The sequence below is a fragment of the Clupea harengus genome, chromosome 2 (assembly GCF_900700415.2).
Source record: "Clupea harengus chromosome 2, Ch_v2.0.2, whole genome shotgun sequence".
NCBI lineage: Eukaryota > Metazoa > Chordata > Actinopteri > Clupeiformes > Clupeidae > Clupea > Clupea harengus.
In genome coordinates, this window is record NC_045153.1 from 26,876,388 (window position 1) to 26,900,971 (window position 24,584).

The following is a 24,584-nucleotide window of genomic DNA, read 5'->3' on the forward strand; positions in this document are numbered from 1 at the left end:
ATGAGAGCGCGGCCGCACACCCTTGTGTGCAAATGGTTGTGAGTGCTTAAGACCACCTCCATTGTTTACCATCAATTTTGTTTTCAAAATGGCGTCTTTGATATTCCGTAAAGCCATATAACAGAGGAACAAAATGCCTATATGAATGCTGAAGTCCACGTGTTTTATTGTCATCAGAAACAATGAGGCATTTAACCATATATTTTAATTTAAGCACTTTATTTACAAAATGTGTAACACAATAAAATATAACATTTCCATATCATTACCATTTCGTCAATTTTTTTATGTATGGACCATCCACCTTACAAAATAACATTCATCTTGGGTGATTTGGGCAAAGAAATGGAAATGACATGTTGGTGCATAACCAACAGAATCAGCTTTTGAACTAATGATTGCAATGACTCCTTGCCCAGTTTGACCAGATTTACAATTGGGAACTCTTTACACCAAAATACACTAGCCAACACCATTGTTTAAAAAATCCAACTTAATTGGACTGGTTTGATGGTTATGACATCCAAGGAATTTGTCCAATAAACGGTGCATAAATTCTACATGTGTTCATATAAATAGCCTACATGATATGATAAATAATGTGCGATACAAAAAAAACATTAAATAATAAATATTACAATCAGTCGCAATACATGTTTGCCATACATTCTCAGGAAAATAAAATAAATAAAGTTGTATTGAACCGGTAACAGATTCAGAATACAGATGCCTAACCAGACGACTTAACAATGAGTCCATGTTTTTTTATTATATTATTCTACAAATTTCATCCTCTAAAGATGGCTGTCTAATACGGTCAGATCTACAGGACTTACCTTCAAGTAGGCTAATACCTTATGAAATGTTCCTTATATTGCGCATTGCTCTTAGAAAATGGAACAACTGACAATAAACAATCCCTTCCGCGCACCATCAACAGTCAATAGAAATGGACCACAGCTATTTTTAAAAAATAATTACAATCATAGCAGTAATAGTAATACGGGGTAATATGTATGACTCTCTGGGAGTGTAGTTATATAAATTACTTTTAAACTAGTGAGGTAATAAAAGAGCGAAATGTCGCTTGGGCACACCAATGGAATCCTTACAAATGCGTTAGTTTAGGCGCTTCCTGAATCCGTCCCTGAGACGCATGGTGAGAGGTGAGGTCTGTGTATGTGGGATGGGGGTCACAGGGTCCATGGTGGTGGTTGCCTGGAATCTGAGCGGCACAGCTGTAGTCCACACTGGCAGATGAAGGATGGGGGAGATGGCCGAGGTTGAACATGGGGCCCGAAGCTGGCATGGAATCAACGAAATTTCCCCCAACGTACACTGGACTGCCTTGTAAATTAGCGCTGGCAAAGCTTCCGTTGCCTTGCATGCTGTGGTGTTCATAATCTGTGCTAGGATACCTTTTCTGTTGCGGTATGCAACCACCCAATGGTGCCGTGTACGCAGCCAGGCCGTACATGTTTTGTTGTGGCTTAGCGAATGACGGAGGTGAAGGCGCATCATAGGTGAGATTGTTTACATTTGGGAGCACACCAGAATATCCAATATGATTCGGCCCACTTAACGGTGGGCTTCTGTCCGGAGAATGTCCCATGGGAGAGTGCATTATCCCCTTGGCTTTCTGATCCTTTTTGTACTTCATCCTCCTGTTTTGAAACCAGATCTTTATTTGGCGCTCAGTTAGATTCAATAAATTAGCCATCTCCACTCTTCGGGGACGACAAAGATACCGGTTGAAATGGAACTCCTTCTCAAGCTCGACCAGTTGGGCACTTGTGTAGGCAGTGCGCACCCGTTTGGAGGCTGGTCCTGGTGGACTCTTATCATCACAGGTTTCACCTGCAAAATAGATTTCGAGCATGAGTGCCGGCGTGGTAAATGCTATCCTACTGATGAGAATTTCGCTCACACTATCATGACATGCATTGAGACTTAACATGCAAACAAAACCTTGCAGCATCCCCTCCACTCAAAGCATATAACACACATGGAAACATTGTGATCACAGTTCAAATCTTGACAATGGCCACATATTTCACACCGAATATAAAATGATCAAATTACAGTCCTATGTTTGGTATCAAAAACGTTTATCTGGAAGTGCACCACAGAGAGAGAGAAATGTCCTGTTCACTCCCTAATTCTGCGAGTGACTGAATAAATGAGATAGATAGACCCCGCACTAGTCTGGAGGCACTTCTACAACACTATATTAAACAACCATTCAAAGTCATCAATGTATCATTTCGGGTAAAACACCCCTCCAACCAACACACACATACCCTGAAACATGTAAACTATACACACAGTCCTTTATACCTGCTGTTCCAACACTGTTGCCCTTCTTCGAGTTCTGCCTGCTCTCCTTCATCCATGGAAATATCTGCTTTGTAGTGACAGGGTTGGCAGTGCTGGAGGCATTGTTGGTGGGAGATTTCTTTTTCTGAGATGTAGTGCTGTTGGAGTTGGGTGAAGAGGCAGCCAAAGGAGGTGCTTGGGGCTGTTCAACAATACTTTCTGGTTGGCTGGTGCTCTGACTGCCACTTGGTCTCATGCAGCTGCCATTTAGATCACTAGTTTTATGGGCAGGTGGCCGGGCAGATGATGTTTGCAGGGGACAGATTGGACCCTGATATTCATTTTCCATGTTAGACGTGGGGTAAGGCTGGTGAGATGTGCCATAGCTGTAGGAGTCAGACTTGGGGTACGAGTAGCCTCCAAACAGTCCAGTATTGTCATAGTATGTGGCTTTCTGCATCGTGAAGATTCAAACTGAAGGGGCCTGCTTACTTTTGTCCAATAGCATGGACGCCTGTGTCACGTGATTGGAGTTTCCCACAGGTTTGTTATCCTCTGACCTGTGAAAACATTAGATTGTCTTAGACTTTAAATAGATAGCTGGACTCGCATCAACATTAGGATACATTATATGATGGCACATCAAAACACCGATGATCATGTACGATTTGGTTTTCATGACTCGACAGTTTCATTTCACTCATACGTCTCGAATTCAATACTTAGTTCTGGTCTCAAGTCTTTGAGCTAACCGACTTTGACGATTTTTGAGTAGGCTACTTCACTTACATATGTTAATTTTCATATGAATTAAAAGTGATACATGAGCAGTTGAGTTAGCCTTGTGATGGCAATATCTTTGGCTCCATAAATACCCGTTGCATTTTTCCAAGTGCTTAGCAAACACGAAAATCGATCTCTCAGTTGCCAGACAAAATAATGTATGCATTTGGTTATGGACAGCCCATCATCTCTTATCGTTACTATTAAAAGCTTAAGTACAGCTCGTATGGGCTCTAAAGGTTGCATGTGGCTCACAGAGAGATCCAGGTTTTTATAGTCAGGAAAATTATTGATGTAATCTTATAAGTGAGCCCACCCCCTTCACCTGAGATTCTCTTCATTCTGAAATCTGTCAATTCTTGACGAGCCTAATCATATGGTTGATTTTTCTTCCCCATCTAAACCTTTCGCTTTTGGAGCCAAACAGGCACAAATGCAACAAAAGGGTTAAAATTTAACCTGCGCTCAAGGATCCCCTTTGAGCAAATTCTAAGACTGGCAAGCGAATCAGCATTTTTGGTCAACACAATGTCCCTTTCTTTTCCAGCTCAGTGGACATACATGACCATTGTTACAGAGACTTCTTTGTAATTTAGTTGAGGCTGAATAAAATGGTGAAATATAGATGGAAATATCGTTCTTTCGTGATCAAATTTAGGCATAATTACCCGTCCTTGAAGCTAATATCCGCTGTGTGATTTTGATAAATTGCTCTAGTCTATGAGTGATCGAAAGGAAACCTTGACAGAATCGTGTTATTGGGATTTAAATGAGCAACGAGGCTCCCCACATATTTAATTCACGCACACATAATTATTATATCTGTATTAGTAAGTACAGCAAGAAGGGCACCTCATATCCACGTATCTGTTGACTACTTATAACTTGTGTGTGTGTGTGTGTGTGTGCATGTGTTTGTGCGTGCTTCTGTGTGTGTATGTGTGACATAGAGAGAGAGAGAGCCCGCGTGTGTGTGAGAGTGTGTGAACTTTGTCTGAACCTCACAAATGGCTGTAAATCATAAAGACAGCAGTCATGCAACCCTCCTGGTGCGTCCTTTATTTGGAATCTACAGCAAGACGTCCTCTTATAATGATTATATTTCAGTGTTCTCTCATGGAAATAGGTCAAACAATTTCCTATCCATTTTTTTTTAGCAATATGTGGCTAAATAAAATGTAGCCTCTTGCCTTCGTGACCTGCCATTGAATTACTTTCTTGAGATGGGTGGGTCACCAAGTATGCAAATTGGCTCACAAATGTGCGTACACAGCAAATGCGTGGGTGTAAAAACTAGCCCGGGAATTTTACACCTACTCCTTAAGGTTTTGCATAGGTCCTCTGCAACACATAGTAAGAAATGTAACTGTTCACAAAGCCACATATGAAGGGCCCATAGCAGACCAAATGCTATAGGCCCAAAATGCATGCAGGGGTTATTAACAGGCCTGATGCTCTGCGCGGTGCATATCAATGCACCTGTCATTGAGGACCGCCACACAATTTATGACTGTCGATGCCATGGTCGTGTGGGCCTAGCAGAGCGCCGCAAAGAAAAACACTCCAGTATTGCTACCCTTAGAAGACTTGAATCATTTGCGTGGGAGGAAGACTAGCCAAAAGAATGTCCTACTCCGCATGTTCCCCTGTAACAGGGCAATAGGACCCTTATAAAAGCGTCCATGTCTTCTTAGAACGTGGTTTGAAGCATACCAACAGGCTGGTCATATTCGGAGGACTCCATATGCAGAAACAAATGTGGAAATTATCGATATATTTTGAGACGCAGGAGAGGTTATTCAAACGATGCTTGGGTATATGGATTTAGGCATACTAACTGTTAATCATGGACAATGAAACTGCTTGGAAATCAGTCGGGGAAAGGATAAGAAACCGAAAGGACTTGTTTTTCAAGCACGTGGAAGCGGAAAATGCATAATAAGGCTTAAATGCATCTAAAATCCTGCAGGCGCGTATAACGTGATGAACAAGATTGCATTATTTGAATACGTATTCAACTTAATTTTTACATAGTTTGATTTTTTCAGTTTAGCTTTGAACATTTTGTATTTGCTGAAGCAGTGGTTTAAATAGCCTTTTCTTTTAAAATAATAAGAATTATACTATAAATTATATTATTAGTTATAGTACTTCTAAAAAAATCGACTTTACGTTATTGTTGTTGTTGTGCACAGATGTAATTTTCATTTTCTTGGTTATTTACTATTCTCAGTAAATTTAAAGACAAAACTGCTTACCGTGGTCTGTGTTGGTCTCTGTATTGTTTTCCCTCAGACGCACTGCATCATACGTACCAACACCTAGAAGAAGAAAACATGGCGGTTATTATATGTCTCTGAATGCCCACACATTTCACATCACAGATTTTAGATTCGAATTTTCCATCATATATCTTTTTTTCATGTATGGTTAAGGTACTTCACCTAGATTCTTTATAGCCACCGTTGGCAGAATACAATCTTTTGACACACAATCTAGGGCCACTGTTGAGTAGGCTATTACATAATATTAAAGTATGGGTGGTCAGTAAATATCGGACCACAAACCCTTGGCATGGATTTCACTTTAGACTGAAACTTTTAAGAGAAAACTGAGACAAGCGTTTCTACACAAAGAGAAGCTGGCCAAAATATTTAGCAGTCATAAGCCTTTTGGGTGACCTTTGGCTCGCTTAGCAATAACTCAAAGATTAATGAACAACGAGCGGAAGGGCTTCAAGTAAGTCACAAGCCACTGAGCCACTGAAGTTTTCACTTGGTTTAAAAGACCAAACATTCGTAGGAGATAGAACGACTAACGTTTCCTCTTAGACACAACTTTATTTAAAAAGGGTAGTTCGTAGTCTTCCTGGATAAAACTATGGCACAGATATGTCACAGTAGACATCTGTCGGGCGCGCTCGGTTTCTGCTAAGATTTAAGAAGATTTGGTAAATGGTGACATTAAAGAAGCCTTTGGAAATATAGAGTTGTTCATCGTGTTGTAAGTGTCCTTAATGGAATACATTTAACCAGTTCTCTTGTTAATCATGACATGCTCTTTTGGCTGAAGCGATGTTCTTCGCCTACGCATTTTTACGGTAAGTTTGAAATGCACAATAGGACAATGGGTAGTTAAAATAATAGTCTCGACATATTGAACCACTTCTGAAATAGCTGGACCTAAAGTGCGTTTCTGCGTTTAATTTAGAATTGTTTTATTATCGTCTATTTTTCAGTAGAAACATCACGGTATTGTAGATTAGAGGTAATTGTCTACTCAGTAGGCCATTGCATACACATCGCTCGACAAATGACAAAACATCTATATATGTATTTACATTTAAAAAATATAACTATGATTACTCTTGCTTTTTGAAAATGTAATGCGTTTTTAGTTCCGTAAGTCTAAAGGCCGTAATTTGATTCTTTCTGCATGGGTCAATGGCCAGTTGGTCCCTTCAAGGCATGTTTCCAGAAAAACAGGTCAAATGTTGACAGTTTTATTTTTTGTTTATAACAAAACGAAGTGAGTAAATAAGACCACCATGATTTCTATGAGGTTCACTATTAGACTCATCCTTGTTAATAAAATGGAAGAAACGGCTACGGTATAAAAATTCCTAAAGGCTAGTCTAATCATCCGATTATCTGAGAGCAAATGTTTTTTTTTTAGTAAAAAACAATATCAAAATTATTATTAAAACCCACTGTATTTGCAATGAGGATTTGAGAGAATAACTAATATAAAGACGTGAGAATCAACATAGCACTCTTTCTTCAATCGCTTCACAAGTTATGTTATGAGCCAACGTTACTCAAAATAGTACACTCAAGTGCCAAATAACCAACCTGAAATATTAAGGAGGAAAATTTGATAAGCTTTAAGGAGTTCTTCCTGCAAAACTACGACAATATCTGAAATATTCAAATTCAAGCAATGGGATCAGTTGAAATAAATGGTAACATTACTTCTTAACAAAATACTATACCCTATTTGAAACCACATGCATCATGTCTAGCATTACTGTGACGATAAGACAACAAATTAATGTGATTTACGATCTCACAATCTATGAGTCACTACTGAAAGTTCTCCCAGTTCTCTTCCCCTTTGTAGTTAGTTTTCGTCAAATCGCAAAATCAGCTAAAACCAGCGTCCCAATGTATGAATCTGACAAACGTCCAAGCTAACCTTTCGAAATTGCTCGTGGTTGCTCAAAAACTATAAACTTGTCTTCTAAATTGCATTTCTTCTCCCCAAACCGCACTTGCATAGTTATAGACGTGAGCGACATTAATAAAGATCACCTCTTCTGAATGGAATAAATCATATTTTTTCAAGCTCGCATTATGTAAACCCGTGGTTAAAGGTTGCGTTTTGCCATGCAATGGCTTACCTGTGAATCAATTTATCATATAGGAGCGCTTCTCAGTCTCAATTTCTTTTCCTGCAGTCTCTAGAATATATCCTTCACCCTTTGTCTGTAGACAATACTGTCCTAAACCTGATCTTGCGCTTTTTCAGACATTTCCATATACCAGTGCGGACAGTATTCCCGATAGAATGGAAGACACACTCTCAGCTACCAATAAAAAACGAAGCAGGCATCCTTATTCCAAAAAGGAAATATGGCTGGCAATCAACCGCCCATTGGAAAAAAAACGAGGATTAGGGAGCCACCTGCGTTACAGTTAACATTGGGATATTGGTGTTTCGGAAAGCTTTATGATGACAAATATAGGCGCAGCCTTAAAATACAAGCATATTTGTTCACGTGATCTGGATAGCAGATTGTCCTGATTGAGGCAGCACCTTCAACCGAACCTCACCTCACAAATACATTTTCAAGGGGAAGAGCGTTTCCATTTGCCTCATCTGCTACAGTGTTTTACACACTCAAGTAAAACAGCCTAGATGTTAGCTTATTTATTTTTCATTCTTTTTTTCTTTTCTGCTATGTTTGGGGTGAGACAGGGCCTCTATAATTGGCAATGCTGCATCTCTGTAATCATCATTACGACTTTTTTCCTATTTATATTAGGTTTGTTATTCAATGGCTTGTCATTCCATATGTATTTACGCTTAAAGATGCTTTGTTTTAGCGCCATGATGATATTTTTCTGTTAGATTGCACATTGTATGGATTTCAAATCCGAACCAGTTTCAGTTTCCATATTAAAAATATGAACTGCAAAAACACTAATTATAGGTTACACTTGTGAGTTTACAAGCACATAAGACAAAAACGAACAATACCACTATCTGCAAATTTGGATTTGTGACATGAAAGGCCATCAGGTAAAAAAAGAAAACATACAGAAATGCATGCCCACGGTCCTATTTTAGGTATTTTGATTTGCCAGGAAACGTCTATGTTACAGGAAGCCATTGGAATATTGTTTGATGATTATGGCTTTGGCAATGACAGGAATGTATGACCCCGTCAGCTAGGGAGATTCATCAAAATCATCTCTAATGTTACATTGTTCCTTACATACAGACGATGTGTTTGCAAAATAAATATACATGTGAATGTTTATGACTGTGCTAATGCGTTTAACTTTTCAATTGATATTGTTTTTACGGAATAATATTGAGAAATAATATGATTAAAAGTAATTTTGCAACTTTTTGGTGTCTAGTCATTCTTCTGGAGAGGCAAGTTCGTCCCATGCCCTTATTTTCTGTGAATTGTGGTGGAAATAATGCCCAAATGTCTCCAAGGGAGCAAACCACTCCTGCTAAAGAAGACGGAGATAGACAGCCAGGGAACAGAATGGGACCCTGCCGGACAGAGAGCTTGTTCTGAGGAGAGGGATGCAAGAACTTCGCATCGCAGCATATGTTCATGGGGCAATAAAAGTGAAAGATTTACAGCCTGCGCCCGGCCCCCAAACAGCCTCGCACCCTTTCAGGAATTACCTGGAATGATTTACCACGACGCAGATAACTGTCAACCCAACCTCCAAGAACCACCACTTTTTATTAAATAAATTTCAAATCATTATACATCACAGTTAACAAAACGGCAATACGAATTGGAGAAAAGCCGATGGTGTTAACATTCTTAAGGAATTAGTGCTATTGTTTTAGTATGATCACTTCACTCTGATGCGCTTCTTTACTCCCTGAATATATCGGTGTATTGTATTGTTTTGTTTTGAATATAAATATAAATGAGTGAATTCTAATTATGTGCACTTCAGTGGTAGCTATTGCAGTTCTTAAATCTCGTTTTTTCCATCTTTAAATGTTTTGCAACTCATCTCTTCCCAACGCAATCAAGACGTGCAAGTAAAAGACTAACGGTAAGATAATGGATGAATTGCACCTTTGAAGAATTATGATCACAAACAGGCCCTTGCAAGAAGCCATTTGAAAGCAAAACCAACAAAGCTCCACTGATTCTGAAAACCCAAACTGGGAAAGATCGCATGAATATTGTCCCTTATGGATGGATGCAGAAACTGAAGATAGTTTCGGACAGCGGAATACCATTATAAAATACTACAGTCGTGTGCAGTAGTAACAAAATCCACATCTTCCTGAACATTTCATGCGGCATTATTGGTTGTCTACTCGACTGAACAGGAGAAGCCACTGCTGCCCATTACAAGTCCAAGCTGTCTGAAAAGAAGCCCCGGCGCACTCATCAAAGGGCACTATTTATCAAAAATCTGACAGTTATGTTCATTTAGCATCTCACTCAAAACAAAAACTTAAATGTTTACATACCAAGCTTCCATTGGATCAAATGCTGTATAAAGATGCAGGCTATAGTAGCGTAGGGTACCGGACGGAACGTTTGGATATTATTTTCTTGGGATCTCTTCAGTTTTCAAGTCTGATAGACTCCTCGCGATTAATGACGACGCCGTGTTTCTAGGGGACGTGCTGCATTAATTATTTAGACAATCACGTGGTCAAATAGAAAAAGGGATATAGAAAGGAAGCATATAGTCCCAGAATTCTATCTTCGGATGTCGACAGCGCAGTTTAATATATCTTATGGGGCTGTCTTGCAGAGCGAGGACATTTTCTGCGAACAGCTGGAAATCAAATATGGCCGTTTGAGAGCCATTGTGAGCCCGATGATGGTCGTCGGTGCAGTGTCATTGCAAATGGTACTGCCTATGGCTCCCATTTATTGTATTCAGACATGTAGGTCAATACTCAGAACGCATTATAGACTCAGTGAAGACAATGGCTTTCCTCCAACGTGGTTGTACAAAACAATATTTGATGTTAATTTAGAGGATTATTTCAGGTAAACAAAACGTTTCCTGACTACAATAATCAGGCATTGTGCAGACACAACCAGAGATATTGTGAGGTTTTGCTGTTTTTCAGTAACTGCATTTATAACGTATGACTGCACAATAAATTAATTTCACACCGAGGTTATGTGCCTTTTAAAACAGCTTTATTCCTTTGTCCTTAATACTTTTTCTAAGTGGTAGTAAAAGATGGCTCTTACATGTGTTGCCGGACTGTCATTTCAAACCCTAAATGAATAATACATTTTGCCGGAATGAGCATCAAGCATACGTGCAAATGTAGTGGTGATAAGTTGCAAGGCAAGTACTCAGTGCTCATGTACCCGGTCTGTTTCAGCCACCAACGTTCACCAACACACACACTCACACACTCTCACACACACAAACACACACACACACACACACACACACACACACATGCGAACTCATAGACGAATAGAGGCCTATACACGCTCGCGCAACTCTGCGCGTGCCAGTACACTGAGGCGCACACAGATAAACACATGAACCCGCGCAAGCGTGCGCGCGCACACATACACACACAGTTAAAATAGGAAAGGATATGAAGTCACAAGTATCACAATTCATGACACTCAGGCTAACAGGGAAGCTGGGCACCACTATGGTTTATTCCTCTTTCATTTACCATTAGCCTAACATCGAAACAAAACAGCGATAGAGAAAAGGCTACGTCTTTGTTTCAGCAAATTAATGTAGACCTAGTCAATGGAGTCCATGTACTATAGGACTGAAGCTGCTATTTTGTTCACTGAACACTGAAGCTGCTATTGTCAGCTGCTTGTCACTTACCCAAAAGTTATCTCTTCATTAACTGCGTTTTACAATCTCAGTTACACGAATGTTATTTCCAAGATTGCTTATGACACCCAACCTGAGTGACGGACTGTTCGCGACCCTACAGCAGACCCAACACATTTCTCTGCTCTCTACTATACTATACTAGTGGACTATAAATGCTTAGTAGACTGTGTTGGGGTGTAAATAAGCATATTCTTTACAAGTGATCATCAATATCAGTCTTTATTGGATCATTAGGTATTTCGAGGACATCCTGATGTTCACGTCACAACATTCTCAAATGAAATACAAAAAGGGAAATAATGAATAATTGCAATGTGCTCCTCACAGCCCATAACATTTAGTGCATTTAAAAACAAGAAATAAGAGCACGCCAACATTTTTTCTAGATAGAGCACTGCATAGTACAAAGACGCATAATGCCTTAAACTTAAAAAGTTGCCCATTTACCAACACAGAATGCGAATACCGTCTGCGTAAGAAAAGGCCGCGGGTCCAGCGGGTCAAGGGTTTCGGGGTCAGTCCTTGCGGCTGAAATACGTCTAATGCAATAGAAAAGGTGTCCTCTGGTTGAACCTGCCTCTGGAGCTTTGACTGGATTCTGTAAAAATACCCTTTCAATCCTCTCAACGAGAAGGCTTCAGAGAAGACATCTTCCCAGTGCGTGAGATCCTAGCTTTTTGTGCAGGAGACAATGACTGCAGAAGAGAAGCTACCGGAATATTTAATCACTACGTGAATGCATCGGCTTAGAATTTCAGCATCCAACTCTTCCTTTAGTTTATAAAATACTTCTCACTTAAGCATTATAAACCTAGACCAGTTGCAACAAAATATACTTGTTTATATTTTTTCAAGAGAGTAATATGTGATGCTGTTACTATCCTGTATTCAGGATTTTGAAATTACCATTTTGCTACAAAACGCGTTTGTAGAAAATCTGAACAAAATACAGATATATTACATAATATAGATAAAATGTTGCACTTTTATTCGATTAACACAATAACAGGTTTATGGAATGTTTTGGACATAATCTGGGTCCATAAGCATTGTAAACGCAAACTCAAACTTTAAGCATTCTCCATTCTGATATTTAATAAATAAAGGATTTCAATGAATTCACTTCCAAAATGTATATTACAATAGTAAAAGTAGGTAAAGAAATAAAAAAAAGAAAAGTGTAATTAAAGAATTATCAAATGACATCTGGAAGACAGATATACAGCTTCTTTAATTGTACACTGTTTACAAACGTGTCACGGGAGATTTATAGCCTACCAAAGAAATATTCAGATCAACATATAGGCATTTCTCACTTCAAAATAAATTCAAACGCCTTTGTAGAAAGTTTTTTTGTGTAGAGTTAGTGCAGTCAGAGACTTCAATGAAGATTTTTTTTCTCAGATAAACTTTCTATCAGTAATTATACTCCTAGCCTCACTTACTAGCATTTTGCCCGCCTTTTAGTAAGCATCCCACGTTTAAAATAGAAACAATGTCCAATTGATGCACCTTTTTCGTAAATAGGTTCTACTTTCAGGCTGTAATGAGATGCACCTAATCGACCTTTACATGAGCAGAAAGCCATTGCGTTCTTCAAATGAATGTAGTTTTTTCTCTCCATTTAAACAGTACCAATTTCAACTCATTCGCCCCTTGACTGGGGCAAAAGGGCTTAGCTAAAACACACATGGAATAGAAGACTGCAAATATAAGAACTTGGATGCACCATTTACGTCTTCTAGCTCAGGAGGCGTTTGTTGTGAAAACACGGTTTCGGTTTCTGAAATCTACTGTACCTCAGAGGAGCACGTGAAGAATGTGGTGATGCACTCGTATCCTCTTAACCACCTAAGAGTTACAATGGTGTAGAATGATGATATATCAGTACATAGTCCACACTTCGTAGCTCTCTCACAAAGGATTTTGTAATGTGCGCCTCTGGTTCACATTCACAAATTATAATGACCCAAAATTGTCATATTCTGAGACCATGCAAAGTCAAATGCAGCATTGTCTACAATACATAGTTCACGTTATACTTCAGAGGAAGAAGAGACGGATTCCAATTTCAGTTATAAAGTTGTGATATCTGTCTGGTTGTCCTTCTGAACGTGCTGTACATGCTGGTTTGAGGCCGACGCAGATCTTCCTTTTGTGTTGGGCAGTTTGTGATCTTTTTTCCATTTCATTCTTCTGTTCTGAAACCAGATTTTGATCTGGCGCTCGGAAAGAACGAGCGTATGGGCAATCTCAATGCGACGCCGTCTGGTCAGATACCTGTTAAAATGGAATTCCTTTTCCAGCTCTAAAACCTGCTGTCTTGTGTAGGCTGTCCGTGACCGTTTGGGTTCTGGTCCTGTGTAATCCGGATTCACTGGTAAGAGTAAAAGTACATAAGTTAGCCAACAACCCTCCAGTCAACAAAACAAATGAACTTTCCCTCAAATGTAAAAGCATGGCTAATGTATGTTTAAATCGTTAACGTCAGAAAATAAAGGCACTACCGTCCTGTTCATCAAAATTCTGTTTAAACTAATAATCGAACTGAGTTTTTAAGACATCGAAAGGCAGGCAAAAGTAGCTAGCGGCCTATTTCTCAAGCAATAAAAATTTATGGCTGGTGTAATTGGCGGCCCCTTCAAAAGAACCCATAAATATTTCACTGAGTGATTTTAGTGTGGCTTAAATAGCAGCGCGGACTGGTCCGAGAGAGATATCACAGAAAGTGAATCTTACCATTTGCAATGTGCACTTTCTTCATCCAGGGGTAAACTATTGCTGGCTGCTTGGCTTGTATCCCGTTTTGGTTCTTTGTGTTTTGCTGCCCACAAGTCCTCGGGCCAGGTACTTGGACCGAGGGACACTGCTCGGTCTGGGCGGTGAAAGGGCTCGGATGGCTAGCTTGCTCCTGCACATGACCCCGCGGTTGCACTGTGGAGCCCTGCACAGTGTTACAATTGAAAGGCTGCTCCGAGTAGTTTGACCGTGGATAGATTCCTGGATGCTGGAAATCAGTGTCCTGCGATGGACTGTAGTACCCTGTGCCCTGGTCAGGTATATAGCTGTTTTGCGAATATTCCTCACAAGGAGGAAATTTAGGATCCACATACTTGGAGTTCACCATGTACGAACTCATGGCCATTAATTTCTGAAGGTAGAAAATACTAATTTTTCTCGAGTTGTCTTTTTTTCCTCCCTCCATAAAGCCCTCCTACTTGCTGTCAACAGAATAAAGTTAGGCGACCATGTGACCAGATGAGCCAATAGAGAAGAAGGGAGTCTATTATCGGATAAGTATACACACCTAGCAGCAATCTAACCCAAATTTCACAAAATATTTTAATTAGGACAAACAAAAGGGCATTTCACTGCGACTTCGAACTTGCTGACTCAAACCTTATTTTGAGTCGATACGGTAATAAGGTGTAAAAACAATACGGAAAACTACTATTCGCTGCTGCCGTCCCCGCATCCTTACCAAAAATGATAATAATGTAACAAACCTACGGTATCTGAGAATTCAATATGACATTATGTTACAGCTTGGTAAATCTTGTGCTTTGGTTTAGTTCAGATTGAATTAATCAAACTCGAGGCAAGGATTTTGACATATAAACAAACAAAAGATACAAAAACGACCCCAGGCACAAAAAGTCGGACTAAAGACCAGTGGACAATTGATGGAGACCGTCTTTGTCAAGAAGGGGTCATCCAAAAGTTACAGGAGTCCCATCATTTCATCTGCTCTCGTCCTTTCAGAGGCGTGTGAGGGGCTCCCCGCAAACCATCAATACGCTTTGACAATCAATAATCAAACATGGTTAGACAAAAGGAATCAAAATTAAAGAAACAAGTACCATAAAAGAATCAGCTACCCATTTTAGGACACTGAAATCATAATAAAGAGTCCCCTGCGTTTGAGATTTGAAGTCAAAATGTGTGACCATATCGAAATGGTAACACTTGTCATTATAGCTTCTGAGAGGCCCCATGGTCTCAACAAATGTTGAAATGGTGTTATTGTGAATGGCTGAAGACTTGAGTTTTGAATTTTCTCAAACTAATTCAAAGAAATGTGGGCAATAGCAGCACTACTACACTGTCCTCTGATTAACTTAGCGACCAGAATGTATCTATTAATACAATACGATGACCCTGTTATGACAATGGCCCTTAAGCACTAGCACCACATAGTATTCTACCTTGGTGGGCGACAAATACGAATATTTTGCATAATTAAAAGCAACTGATGAGTTCTATCGACGTTTTTGCATCATCCATATACTCCCCTAGAATCGAATCTGTGACCGTGATATAATCACACAAATTCGGTTCTACAGGGTATATATAGACGACGGAATATATGCGTCCAATTGCTGCTTTTTGCGACAAACTGTTCTTCATGTCATTTAAATATATTTAGCCAAGACAAATCAATCAAGAAGAGCAAGTGCCGAACCACTAAATCTGATTTAAAATTCGTTATCAATTGCTTTTCTCAAGTCATATAGCGTAATAAATGCTATATCACAGTGCTTTTAATATAGATCAACATTGTCCGGAAAAAACTCCACACCTTACGGAGACCAGACGTTGACTTGATTCCGTTAAATCCCTTTTGATGCAATGTTGCCTGTTTACGATGCCAATCTTGGCATTTTCTTTAAAAATGAAAAACATCCGTGATATCCTTGTTATAACCAAATAAAAGAACACATGTATCAGATGATGCTTAAGGTTCAAAACGCAATCCAGACCATTCTAGGCTTCCTAACCAATGTGGTATCAGGCACAGAAGGCACAGACTAGGCTACAGGGCAAGGGGTCAACTAAATCATTTACAACCATCGCAAAGTTTCATTAATTTTTGTTCGGACAGACAGCAGTTCTGCAGGAGCAACCAAAGTTCATCAGTTATAGGCCTGTTCGACCCATCCGGTGGTCACCTCTTTTCCGTCTAGCGCTCAAAGGTTGGGTACCAGAGAGGGGTTTCCTCTGGAGACGAGATTTGTAACATGTGAAAGAAACTGCCTTAATATGACTTTTTAAAACGTTCGTTTTGTTCGACTGATGAGGGTTTGCATGATGTTTCTGATATTCTGGTTGAGCCATTTTAAATGTTTTAATTATAGAACCTTCACAGCCACGTCTCCGAAAGACTGATATCCTTATTTCTATAAAATAAAAAAACTTTTTCAGATGTTTTCGTATGATTATACATTTCAGAACTAAATTTTACAACATGATTTATTGTAATTCAATATTATACCTTAATACGAAACGATGGGTAGATGTTGACAGAAACATTTCCAGAATAGCCTAGGCTAATATTCAACTTATAGGCTCAGTTGTGTCTTGTTAAATTATTTACGAAACGACCTTAGCAGTTACAAACATGATCAGGTTAATTCATAGGAATATTACTTGGTTAGTTTGGATTTTCATTTCTGTTAGACAGCTTGACCTGAGTTTCACCTTTACTCGCGACTTGTTCAGACGGGTCAAAGCCGAGTTACTCATGAACAAAAGAATTAAAATGTCATCACTTGTCTTGACCCTTGGCTTAAACTTTAACAAATGGAGAACATATCCAGTTATTGAAACGTCTTTTACATTATAGATGTGGTCTTACAGTAGTTTGCTTAGGGTGTGTTCGACCATTTATTTCATTACGGTATTGAAATACATGTGTGAATATATACATGTGTGCGTGTGTGTTCAAATGTTCAAATGGTTTCTTTCTATATATGAAAACTTGTATCATAAATATAGTTTGGCAAGGATAAAGTCAGTCATGTTTAAGTTTGAACAGAAGACATTTCGCACGGTAAAGCAACTCTTACTTACATTAGTATTCTGTTGTCATCTAAACTTCGAATAGGCGGTCGTAGCACATACACATATCATCGATACCTCAGCAATGTACAGAAGACACAAACTATAGCCATTAAGGTATCATTTTAATTGTACTGGCTACATGAATTAACACCTAGCACTACAATTATTAAAGAGAAGCCTATGGGGTTCTCGTATTTAAAGGGATAATTGGAGTATTACTCTGCATCTACTAATTTAATCACAGCAATTCGCCTGCCTTCCGAATAAACGAGAATTTGGTCATATATTTTCGAAACCTATTTTAAACCACACCACCAAGACAGGAAAGGCTCTGGGGGCGCTATAGAGCACGTGCATTTACATTAGGCCCGCAATGATCTGATAATAGGCTACTTCTAAAAGTGTGAATTCGTTCGTGGCATCATTCCAAGTCACTTTACTCGTTTGAATATCTAGATGTGTACAAATGTAAACATTATGAGCAGGAGGTCATTAACAATCGATACACAACAACAGGTTGACTTATCTGCCCTCGCGGATCTCTGAAATAGGGGTATAGGCTATTACACGTAAGATGTGACATTTCCCTTCGTCTCATTTTGTCCCATAACATATGATAATATATGAATCAAAAGTAATCTTTATCCAGGTTAGTAACACTATACCACAAAATCCAACAGCAATTTGTCTACAAGATACATTTTATCTCTTTCAAAAAGTTGTTTTTCGATTGAAATGCATAAAGCAACATTTCATGGTTTTATCAGTCGAAAAACAAAATAATCTTATTTTTCCCATGTACAAATCAAAAGCATGTAGAAAGAAGACAGCGACACAAGCCGGACGACTACAAGTCTACACGATGACTCCACTGCCTTTTTACGTGGCGCCACTTTTGCCTCAAACCCCTGAGTACCGCATAACATTTACGTCATCTTCATTATATTGTGTCATTTTAGCTCATCGCTACAGTAGCCTATGCAATCGTGCATCTGAGCTCCTACATTTCTATGTTAAGTTATACATCAATACTCTCGGACTATTTAAACACAGAGAAACAACGGCAGCATATTTAGACTACCTGATGCTTCACAAAGGCAACTCCCTCACCTCGGACAAGTTCAGTGACGAGTATTGTAAAAGAGTCTTACCTCGTACAGCACCGCGATAGGAAAAATGCTGAGAGATAAGTATATCCATGATCCAAAGGAACCAAGAGTCTAATACTCGCCTCCACCAATTCAGGGTTCTATTCTAAACCATCTGCAAGTCCTTTCTAATATACAATGTGAATTATATTTTGGCTTGTCAACTCCCTGGCCATAAAACAAAGTTTAATGGCATCACGTGCTTCCCCACAGCCATTCAAGACACCGCACTGGTGCCATAAATAACCCTCAAAGTTGCACTTATTCAATAATGGCGATTACACCGGTGTCGCCGGGAAAAAAAGAGGCAAGCCATACGCATTTCACCTTCTATGTCTTAAAGGCTGGTACAAGCCTGGGATGTTTCAAATTTTAAAAGAGCTCTTTTCAAACACATTGATAGTTGTTTCCATACTTTCAAAAGTAAACCTAATTAATAATTACTAAATAGGCCTATGCTTTTTTCAGGCATGTGGTAAAGCGTGGTAAAACATACACATACATAACAAAAATACACGTTGTTCCACGTCCTCATTTAACAATAAGCAAAATAAAATTTAACATTTTTGTAGACAGTGCTCGAGCTACTATGTCTCTAGAGAAACAATCGATGACCTTTTGTGGCCCCTTCTCGTAAACTTCTACAAGGTTCCCTGCCTAAATCCAGTAAAATCTGAGGTAATAAAACCATAAAACAGGATTCCTGGTGAGAGGGTAGCAGAATGTACGTGTGAACCCCGATTGCAAAAAACATCACCATATGGCACCCTCTTCAAAACAGAGGAACGTTTGCTGTGCAGTTGGCAAACAACGGTTTGTGTCAAAAAGTTTAGTTTATATTTTTTACTTCACAATGTGGTGTAACTAAACCCACTGTCCATTACACTACACTTTATTCGTCACATAAACACAAACATGGCTTAATGCAGGTTTGTCGCTGGACATTGAGATACAGCTACAGTGCACAGTTATTGACAGCCTAGAGAGTGATTTTAAAATAGCCTATAGTATAAAAGCTAATAGTTCGCGGTAAAATCTATAAACTTTAAAGTTGTACATTCCTGCACTGCCCCATGAAATGTAGCCTAGCACCGGAGAAAATACTAATGGAAAGCCTGTGTCACGCTTTTTAGTGATAGCATCTAAACGAAGATGCTATGATGCTCCACTACTTGATTTCTCACCATGGAAATAGAATTATGTGAGTTACTTTCATTCGTTTCACAATTATTGCAGGCAGAGTTTATGACAAATGGGGAAAGCGTAAGAGGTCTCACGTGTTTTTTCTCAACCAATCTCTGCCTTCAGCAGTGACCTGCCAGAGAAACGATGCGGAACGATGAGATTGGAAAACCTGTGTGTTGGGCAACAGCGCCTTCTGCCGGGGGATAGGCACACTGTTGTGAGTGGAGTGGCGCATGACACGAGTCGTTAATGCATGTTTCCTAGCATCTCAGCATCGCTCACATGACGTCATGTTTTTTTCCTTATATGTCGCTCAGACAATGAAATCATCATCGTTCATTTTTAATACCCAAAAAGATTGAGAAAGATTACATCATACTAATTATCAGTGAAGGAGTACTAAACATAGAGATAAGGTTTTGGATAACTTAGTTGGAGCCAAGATGTGAATGGGCTCTGGGTAATTGTGATGCAATGCTACATAGCTACATAGACAACGCATTAATCAACCACTTGTACGTTGTCAGATAGACAATTATTGAAATGTTTCATACTTTCTTGAACAATACAGGCAAAATGCATTATAAACGCATATTGAACTGACCAATTACGCTGCTTCTGATGCAAATGTTGTATCCCTATGTTGTCGTGTTATCTGGCAGCGACCGAAACAAATGTAAATTAAATGTGTGTGCAAGTTTCATCATTGATGTATACTTGGCAGTAAAATAGTGCATGGTTTCCAAATAGGCAACTGCGTCGACGTATTTATTAATTAACACCAATGTTAAGGGTTATCAACTATTAATGGCCTTGATGAAATCGTTTCTTACAACATTTCGATTTGGTTACTTGTTCGTTAATATGGTATACATTACTTCACAATGAAAGAAACGTGCCTATATTTATTAAATGACGAAATCCGTACTGTTGTGTTCTCGATTGTGTGGGCTGTGTAGGCCTCACATTCAGTTGCTGGGTTGTTGCCTGTCCCCCTCTTTGCCGCATTGCAGTAAGGCTGTAAATACTTTTGCAGCTGCCTGTCAGGCAGCGGTGAAATACTGTCTTTGTTCTGCAGCTCTCATCTCCAGGCTCCCGAAAAAAGCTTTACCAAGAGAGCTATAGCCTTCTCACAAATTTGTTTGTGTAAGTAAAGGGAAACACAATGATTTCTTCTTTTATGACGACGACTTCCTCAAAGCTTTTAACACTATTACCGATGTGGCCGAAATATATGCAAGGTACAAACGAAAGCCCCAGGGCTGACAAGAGCACATCCTTGCTTTCTTTTCATTTTCTTTAACATGCGATATAACTGCAAATATCAAAACATCGAAACATCGAAAACCACAATATTATGGTGTCAGGGTGTAAGGTTTATCTCATTTCAACACCCGCACAATGCTTAGAAAACTCTTGAAGGTATTCTAAGAAACATTGCATATTGACATCTCAATGATCAAATGTAAAATATGCATGTACGGATCGAAGTTAGGACATTTTGTGAAATAATCCATATACTGTAAATACAAACCGGTTTTTTTCTAACAGATACTTTCTATGATAACTATTACACTAATGTTTGAGACACAGCTTCAATGACAACAATAATAACGAGAATGGTTCTACTATTATTCATCTGCACCATGACATTAAGGCCTACTATATTCACAACATTAATATAACTCTAGAAATACAGATAAAATAGACCTCGTCTTGGGTTAAGAATGTTCTATCTTATCTTCTTTTTTTCAAGCTTAAGATTTTCAAGGACCATATACCACACTAATAAATAAATGAGAATGCATATATAACTTTGCGAAAATAAAAAATGCTTGAAAACGTACGTGGAGTTAACATTCAGTACATAACTGGGTCGACACTTATTCTCTAATAACATTTAAATGTTGAAGTTAGTGAAATAGTAATCTAATTGTTGTACCAGTAACAATCTACCTTGTACATTAGAGAAGATATACAAAAAATATTGCATGCACTTTACTACAGAAGATATTTCCCCACCTATTAGCATATACTGCTATCTCTCTATCTGAACTTAGTGCCGGTGTACTCGTAGCCTACTCAGTTACAAACTATTCGGCGAATTGAACAGAAAGTTCCTATTTCGAAGTGAAAAAGAACATTTTTTGATGCCCACTTACCATTAGTTGTTGGGTAATCCATGTCTTCTATGTCTCGCTTTGCACAACTATCAGGAAACATTTCTGTTGGTCGCGTTTCTTGCACAGATTAGAAATAGCCTACCTTAGCGGCGTCCTACACGGTCACGTATAACAGATGTTTACAGTTACAAACCCCTGGGGTGTTTTACAGATATGACTGTTCAAAGTCACTAATAACAAAATACTGACTTTTGAAGGGTGCATACAGAGCGTTTAGTTTGGGTCTCTTTGGCTGCAGAATACTATGAAAAAACCGCTTGAGAAATCAGGAAAAGGGCCATGAAGACGTTTGCCTCTTGCACATGACCAGTGGCATCCAATGACAGGCGATATAGGCTCATAAAAAGGTCTATTACCAAGTTGTAAATTGTCTCCTAACAAAAAGGAATTTCGGGCTGCTGCAGTTCCTCTCTCTTTTTTTGCGCATAATGGCCGAAGCCATTCCTCCATTTTTGGTCAATGAGTTTTGCCATGACTTTCACTAGAACAACAGGACCCTTGTGCAACATTGCGCAGTATTCTTTAGCTTACACTATGTTGGAGTTACAGATGGGAAATAAAATGGATTTGTAATCAAAAATGAATACATACATTTAAAATGTACTCTCTCTGTCTCTCTCTCTCCCCTTTTCTCTTCATCATTTCTCTATCTACATATCTATCTATCTATCCATCTGTCTATCTAGCTGTATGTGTGTGTGTGTGTGCGCGCACGCGCGTCCTCAGATGAGATTGTCTCTGCTAGAGGTCTTGCAAAAATATTTAAATAGATACAGATTAAGAACACAGTAAGGTAAATGTCCCCTGTCTCGACCCTTGTTCCAGACTTAACCCTATAGGTTAAGAGTTAAGCGTGAGCGTTTAGAGTCCGTCAGTGAAAATAAGAATACAACAGAAGATTCTATGTTTGGACCAGAAATACCCTAGTTAGTACTGACGCAATTAATATAAATAAGTATAGCTTATTGCAAAACAGCATGTAGCATTCTTGCCTATGCGCTATGTTAACCACGACATGTTTGTTCGTCTATGAGAGATATTATGGTCATGAAATTATGCACGTCAATCTGCATGTATTGTCAATAAAATAAAACAGATTTTTAAAAAAAAAAGAATGTAAGCAATCACGTCGAACAATACAGATAACCAGAGCACAGTACTGAATGTGCTTACTATTATTTTATCTTTCTTCATTAAGATGTATGGGGTTTGTGGGTGCACTTTATGGATCTGTAATGTTTAATTTGAAAATGACTTCTAGTGAAATAACTTATTGAAATAGTCTTATTCTCGTGACATTTTAGGGATATCCTATATTTGTATCCCTACCTAGATTGATTCAAATTATTTATTACACATATGCAATGAGGTTATATATCAATGAGTTATATTTTTTTAAATGTAGGTTTCGAATAATAGACTCGTTTACTTTCGATAGCTAACTGAATAGGATCTCCATCTGTGTTAACCACTGAGTGAATATTTAATGGAATTAGATGTTTTGAAGTGGAATATCACTTTGTATGCAGATTTCTTTTATATGATCTGTTACACTGGTTGTGATATTGGCCAATCTCCTCTTATCAACATAGCAAGTGCATTTCAAGATGGCACGTCCTTGAACCTCGACTTTCCATTTTCCAGCATTTTCCATGCAGCATTTTAAGCCACCCATTCATCATACGAAATTCACGCCCTTAGTATATTTTGCATGGGTATATTAGGAGCAGCTCTTTGCCATATATTAAAAAAAATTATAATCGTTAATGTAAGCTTCCTATCTTGGTAGCCTAATATTAGGCTACATTAAATTCCCAGGCAAAATAGAAAGCAACTAGAAAAACAGAACGCAGGCCAACCCTTGGAAAGCCTGCATTCTTAAGAGAAAAAGGAGAGCTGTAAGAAGCCTGTACGTGATGTGAAAGCAAATTTTACGACAGCCAACCTTGAGGTCTCATCCGGGGGAACATCTGAGAAGGAGACGCGCCCTGATTCAGGCGCTCTGGTGTTTCGCCAGTATTACTACCGCACGATTTACAGTCGGTGGGATTGTAGCAGCTCGGCCTCTTGCAGTGTCGTAAAGAGCTGCTGTCTTTGTAAGTTATCGGATCCGTAAAATTTAGAGCGCTCGCTGTGACACGTAATTCCACAAGGATTCGGTTGATAACTTGCGCTCGGTATTGCTACGTTCCCATGATGATAAAATTCCTGGACCTGTGCAGGCTGCTGGAAACCGATGCCGTTGCCACACTACATGGCATACATGTTCCGACCCCACATCCCATATTGACGACTATAGGCTAAATGTGGAGAGGAAATGCCTCGCCCAGATCGAGGTGTGAAAAGAAACCAGTCTGACAACCCAGAAGCCTAGCAACACTGTCAGATCACCGTTTTTAATGTCACAGGATTGAACATGTCTGCTATATGTTAGTCTGTTTGCAAGGCCCTTCTCGTGTGTGTGATTTCCCACAGGGATTTCCCAGGTCGGTGAATAATGTGAGCGAAGCTCCATACCTCACACACACCTCAAGACACATTTGCTATCTATTTTTGATCAGTTAGATGGTGAGACAATGCTTTGATTAGTTTAATGTTAACTGATCTTTTAGCAATTCCTACATAGTGGGGTCACTAGGTATTCTTTCTGAAAGGGGGGGCGATATTGATAGAGTTTGTGGACAACTTTAACATATGATACATTTTTACTTGTTTTACGCCATTCTCATTATAAAAGTATCGTTCTTGTTGTTGTTTTTTTTCCCAAAATGTTCCACTACATCTGGTTAAGCCTACTGGCTACAGCCTTTATTTTGAATCTACTCATAAGCCTAGAGTGTAATGTTGCCTTACATTCAACAAGGGTATATTTACTGAAATGTTTAATGTAAACTCTCTCGTTCGTTCTCTCTCTCTCTCTCTCTCTCTCTCTCTCTCTCTTACACACACACACACACACACACACACACACACACGCACAGGCCAAAACCCCGTCGGTATAGAATAGCGGTCTTTGGTGCTTGTAG

The 24,584-nt window shown here is 39.0% G+C and overlaps 2 protein-coding genes across 2 annotated transcripts; both read right to left on the bottom strand.

The window, feature by feature from the left end:
- Positions 1-61: 61 nt before the first annotated feature.
- Positions 62-21,790, bottom strand: hoxd3a (homeobox D3a). The gene is made up of 4 exons (XM_012836357.2): positions 21,538-21,790; positions 5,358-5,420; positions 2,338-2,876; positions 62-1,857 (listed from the first exon to the last, which is right to left on the bottom strand). Exons 3-4 carry the CDS (start codon positions 2,774-2,776, stop codon positions 1,109-1,111), a joined length of 1,188 nt encoding a protein of 395 aa, XP_012691811.1. The 5' UTR covers positions 2,777-2,876; positions 5,358-5,420; positions 21,538-21,790; the 3' UTR covers positions 62-1,108.
- hoxd4a (homeobox D4a) lies at positions 13,277-14,764 on the bottom strand. Its single transcript, XM_012836359.2, has 2 exons — positions 13,941-14,764; positions 13,277-13,578 (listed from the first exon to the last, which is right to left on the bottom strand). Exons 1-2 carry the CDS (start codon positions 14,404-14,406, stop codon positions 13,277-13,279), a joined length of 768 nt encoding a protein of 255 aa, XP_012691813.1. The 5' UTR covers positions 14,407-14,764.
- Positions 21,791-24,584: the final 2,794 nt, after the last annotated feature.

What these genes read in the sequence shown, in the direction of transcription:
- hoxd4a (XM_012836359.2), bottom strand. Translation starts at nt 14,406, where the DNA reads ATGGAGGGAGGAAAAAAAGACAACTCGAGAAAAATTAGTATTTTCTAC. An exon ending in GAAAGTGCACATTGCAAATG is followed by an intron (nt 13,579 to 13,940) that starts GTAAGATTCACT and finishes TACTCTTACCAG; the next exon opens with TGAATCCGGATTACACAGGA.
- hoxd3a (XM_012836357.2), bottom strand. Translation starts at nt 2,776, where the DNA reads ATGCAGAAAGCCACATACTATGACAATACTGGACTGTTTGGAGGCTAC. An exon ending in CAACAGTGTTGGAACAGCAG is followed by an intron (nt 1,858 to 2,337) that starts GTATAAAGGACT and finishes TCTATTTTGCAG; the next exon opens with GTGAAACCTGTGATGATAAG.